General features: G+C 47.0%; 1 protein-coding gene across 3 annotated transcripts in view; it reads left to right on the top strand.

Moving 5' to 3' along the window:
• Positions 1–5,094, top strand: part of morc2 (MORC family CW-type zinc finger 2) — a 28,326-nt gene that overhangs the window by 17,710 nt on the left and 5,522 nt on the right. For 2 of the 3 annotated variants that reach the window (XM_070437120.1, XM_070437122.1), the window contains exons 17-21: positions 73–178; positions 261–480; positions 3,707–3,973; positions 4,105–4,356; positions 4,753–4,878. In XM_070437120.1, coding sequence (XP_070293221.1) covers positions 73–178; positions 261–480; positions 3,707–3,973; positions 4,105–4,356; positions 4,753–4,878 — 971 coding nt within the window. The remainder of the gene's footprint in view (positions 1–72; positions 179–260; positions 481–3,706; positions 3,974–4,104; positions 4,357–4,752; positions 4,879–5,094) is intronic. The other variant, XM_070437121.1, reaches the window with a different exon arrangement.

Consider the following 5,094-nt stretch of genomic DNA (forward strand, 5'->3'; position numbering starts at 1 on the left):
CTCCCTCTATCTGTAGATAAGTGTCTGAAGTGGAGGACTTTGATGTTATTCTCTCTCCCTCTCTATCTGTAGATAAGTGTCTGAAGTGGAGGACTCTGCCATTCCAGATGGATGCGGTGGATAAACGTTACCCGGACAGCTGGGTGTGTCTGATGAACCCTGACAGCACTCAGGACAGGTACACACACACACCGACACACACACACCTGCAGGGACACCAAATATATCACCAATATCTTGTTTGTGTGTGTGTGTTGTAGGTGTGACGCGGCGGAGCAAAAACAGAACCTTCCGTGTGGGGTTCTGAAGAAGGACAGGCAGACGGCCGAGGACAAACAGAAAGAACTGACAGAGAAGATTAAACAGCAGCAGGAGAAACTAGAGGCTCTGCAGAAAACCAGCACCATCAAATCAGCTGCAGATGTGAAGAAGTTGCCTCTGGATGTCAGCATGAGACCCATAAATGAGAGTTCCTCCCAGGTACCCATACACACAGTCACACATATACTCACCCTTTACTGGTAAACAAACACACACACACACTACAGGTCTGTCACACACACACACACACACACACACACACACACACACACACACACACACTACAGTCATAAAAAAATTAAAAATAAAAAAAGTATTCCACCTTTATTTAACCAGGTAGGCAAGTTGAGAACAAGTTCTCATTTACAACTGCGACCTGGCCAAGAATAAAGCAAAGCAGTTCGACACATACAACAACACAGAGTTACACATGGAATAAACAAAACATACAGTCAATAATACAGTTGAAGAAAATCTATATACAGTGTGTGCAAATGAGGTAAGAAAAGGGAGGTAAGGCAATAAATAGGCCATGGTGGCGAAGTAATTACAATATACCAATTCGACACTAAATTGATTGATGTGCAAAAGATGAATGTGCAAGTAGAGATACAAGGGTGCAAAGGAGCAAGATAAATAAATACAGTATGGGGATGAGGTAGTTGGATGGGCTATTTACAGATGGGCTATGTACAGGTGCAGTGATCTGTAAGCTGCTCAGACAGCTGGTGCTTAAAGCTAGTGAGGGAGGTAAGAGTCTCCAGCTTCAGTGATTTTTGCAATTCATTCCAGTCATTGGCAGCAGAGAACTGGAAGGAAAGGCGGCCAAAGTAGGAATTGGCTTTGGGGGTGGCTAGAGAGATATACCTGCTGGAGCGCGTGCTACGGGTGGGTGCTGCTATGGTGACCAGTGAGCTGATAAGGCGGGGCCTTACCTATCAGAGACTTGTAGATGACCTGAAGCCAGTGGGTTTGGCGACGAGTATGAAGCGAGGGCCAGCCAACGAGAGCGTACAGGTCACAGTGGTGGGTAGTATATGGGGCTTTGGTGACAAAACGGATGGCACTGTGATAGACTGCATCCAGTTTGCTGAGTAGAGTGTTGGAGGCTATTTTGTAAATGACATCGCCCTTATACATCGTCAGTTTTACGAGGGTATGTTTGGCAGCATGAGTGAAGGATGCTTTGTTGCGAAATAGGAAGCCCGATTCTAGATTTAATTTTGGATTGGAGATGCTTAATGTGAGTCTGGAAGGAGAGTTTACAGTCTAACCAGACACCTAGGTATTTGTAGTTGTCCACATATTCTAAGTCAGAACCGTCCAGAGTAGTGATGCTGGGCGGGCGGGCAGGTGTGGGCAGCGATCGGTTGAAGAGCATGCATTTAGTTTAACTTGCATTTAAGAACAGTTGGAGGCCACGGAAGGAGAGTTGTATGGTATTGCAGCTCGTCTGGAGGTTAGTTAACACAGTGTCCAAAGAAGGGCCAGAAGTATACAGAATGGTGTCGTCTGCGTAGAGGTGGATCAGAGAATCACCAGCAGCAAGAGCGACATCATTGATGTATACAGAGAAGAGAGTCGGCCCGAGAATTGAACCCTGTGGCACCCCCATAGAGACTGCCAGAGGTCCGGACAACAGGCCCTCCGATTTGACACGCTGAACTCTGTCAGAGAAGTAGTTGGAGAACCAGGCGAGGCAGTCAATTGAGGAACCAAGGCTGTTTAGTCTGCCGATAGAATGTGGTGATTGACAGAGTCGGAAGCCTTGGCCAGGTRGATGAATACGGCTGCACAGTAATGTCTCTTATCGATGGCAGTTATGATATCGTTTAGGACCTTGAGCGTGGCTGAGGTGCACCCATGACCAGCTCTGAAACCAGATTGCATAGCGGAGAAGGTACGGTGGGATTCAAAATGGTCGGTAATCTGTTTGTTAACTTGGCTTTCAAAGACCTTAGAAAGGCAGGGTAGGATAGATATAGGTCTGTAGCAGTTTGGGTCTAGAGTGTCTCCCCCTTTGAAGAGGGGGATGACTGCGACAGCTTTCCAATCTTTGGGAATCTCAGACAATACGAAAGAGAGGTTGAACAGGCTAGTGATAGAGGTTGCAACAATTTCGGCAGATCATTTTAGAAAGGGAGGGTCCAGATTCATACAGACATACTTACCCTCTACCCCAGGAGTCATCAACTAGATTCAGCCGCAGGCTGATTTTCTTTTATTGAGCTGATGGTCAAGGGGCCGGAACATAATTAGAAATKATTTGTAGTCTGCTAATTGACCGCTGGAAGCCCAAACTAAAATAATATTTCACAAAACATAATAATTTCAAACCTTACTTACATTTTGTATATGATCACATATACACTACATGGCAGTCGGTGTTCCAATTCATCCCAAAGGTGTTCAATGGGGTTGAGGTCAGGGCTCTGTGCATGCCAGCCAAGTTCTTTCACACCGATCTCGACAAACCTTTTCTATATGGACCTTGCTTTGTGCACGGGGGCAGATCTCATGCTGAAACAGGAAAGGGTCTTCCCCAAACTGAATAGAATCATCTAGAATGTCATTGTATGCTATGGCATTAAGATTTCCCTTCACTGGAACAAAAGGGCCTAGCCAAACCATAGAATCATCTAGAATGTCATTGTATGCTATGGCATTAAGATTTCCCTTCACTGGAACTAAAGGGCCTAGCCAAACCATGAAAAACAGCCCCAGGCCATTCCTCCTTCACCGAACTTTACAGTTGGCACTATGCATTGGGGCAGGTAGCGTTCTCCTGGCATCTACCAAACCCATATTAGTCCGTCTGACTGCCAGATGGTGAAGCGTGATTCATCACTCTAGAGAACATGTTTCCACTGCTCCAGAGTCCAATGGAGGTGAGCTTTACACCATTCCAGTCGACGCTTGGCATTGTGCATGATGATCTTAGGCTTGTGTGCAGCTGCTTGTTGAAAGGTGGTATCCTATGACAGTGCTACGTTGAAAGTCACTGAGTTCTTCAGTAAGGCCATTCTACTGCCAATGTTTCTCTATGGCGATTGCATGGCTGTGTGCTCGATTTTATACACCTGTCAGCAATGGGTGTGGCTGAAATAGCTGAATCCACTCATTTGAAGTGGTGTCCACATAATTTTGGCAATGTAGTGTATCTCTATTATGCATGGAAATACTTACAGTTAAAATAACTTGGAGCTGATTTATCTGGTGCTTTTATAGTGTTCTGTCCACAATATTCTTAACTCAGAAAACTTGGGGGACCAAATTCGGCCTTCGGGCTGCCAGTTGGGGAACCCTGCTCTACCGGTTTCACACACACACACTGTCTCCCTGATTATCTGAATATAATGTGTCTCCTGTTTTCTCTGTCTCTTAGGGAACCAGGTCGTCAGAGCGTGTGTCACGCCCTCGCTCCCCCCCTCTCCCAGCCCTCCTCAAGAACGCCCCCAGCCAGCCCCCAACCCTCAACCGCAAACCCACATATTCCCCTCGACCGACCACCCGGCCTGCTGCCCCTCCCCCGGCACCCAGAGTTGACCAATCCAGAGCTGCAGCGAAGCAGTCACCTGCTCCAACAAAGCCCGCCCCCAAAACTCCAGCCAAAGTCCCCGCCAAACCCACCCCTTCAAGCCGTACCTCACGGGTTAGTGTGTTGTCTTTTAAGCTGTCCTTTATCAAATCTTATGGTATATGTTAATGGGTGAAGCAGATATTTACATGATAGCTGTTCATATCTATGGTCCCGTAGCAGTAATATCTATGGTGTTTCTACAGACTCCAGCCAAATTGTCTCCTGGCAAAGCAACCACACCTGCTAACAGCCAGCGCAAGAAAGTGATGGAGCAGGAGGAGAGTGAAGAGGAGAGTGAAGAGGAAGAGGAGGAGGAGGAGGAAAAAGAGGAGGAAGACGAGGATGACAGTGAGGAGGAGGAGCCTCAGCCCAAGAAATCCAAGATGGCAACTGCAGTGGGGAATCGTGGGAAAGCTGTTGAGAAAGCTCCACTCAAACGGGGAAAAGTGACAGAGGTACAGTCTCTCACTCAATCGCTCTCTCTCTCTCTCACACACACACTTTCACTGCTCAGACTATCACACTGTCAATCTATAGCGTATTTCTATACAACATATCACACAGACAGAGGGAAGTACTGAATTTGTTAGAGGGAACGGAGAAAAGGAAAAAGGTGATGTTTGGAGGAAGAGGACAGGCAGAAAGATGTCCCCTTAAAACGAGTCAGGACGGAGAGATGATGTTAGGTACGGAGAAGGGGAGAGCTCTTTTGGAGGAAGAAAGAGACAATGGTTCTTTTGAAAGAGGAGAGGTAATGTATCAAGAACAAGAGACTAACACATGGAACGGTCCAGAAGTCAGGCCACTGTACTGTTGACACAGATGTCATGCGATGTCATCGAACCCCGCAGGTCCATACCCCCCCACCCAGCACCAAACCCCCGCCGCCTGAGAAGAGGAGCGCTATCATAGCAACACGGCTGCCCCCCGCAACACCACCCCTGGCTAAACCCATCCCCACCCCCCCTAGAGCCAAGGTACCCATCTGCTACGGAGAAAGAGGCTACACTTGCCTTCTCTACTCATAATGGAATCGGACCTATTTTTCTCTCTTAACTCTAATCATAATAGAATGGATCATACCCTTCTCTCGCAATTGTACACTAAATGGAATGGGTCCTATCTGTCTTCTAACTCTACTCTTAATAGAATGTGTCCTATCCTTGTCTCCTAACTACTCTAAATGGAATGGG

This window comes from Salvelinus sp. IW2-2015, linkage group LG33 (assembly GCF_002910315.2).
Source record: "Salvelinus sp. IW2-2015 linkage group LG33, ASM291031v2, whole genome shotgun sequence".
In the NCBI taxonomy this organism is placed as follows: domain Eukaryota; kingdom Metazoa; phylum Chordata; class Actinopteri; order Salmoniformes; family Salmonidae; genus Salvelinus; species Salvelinus sp. IW2-2015.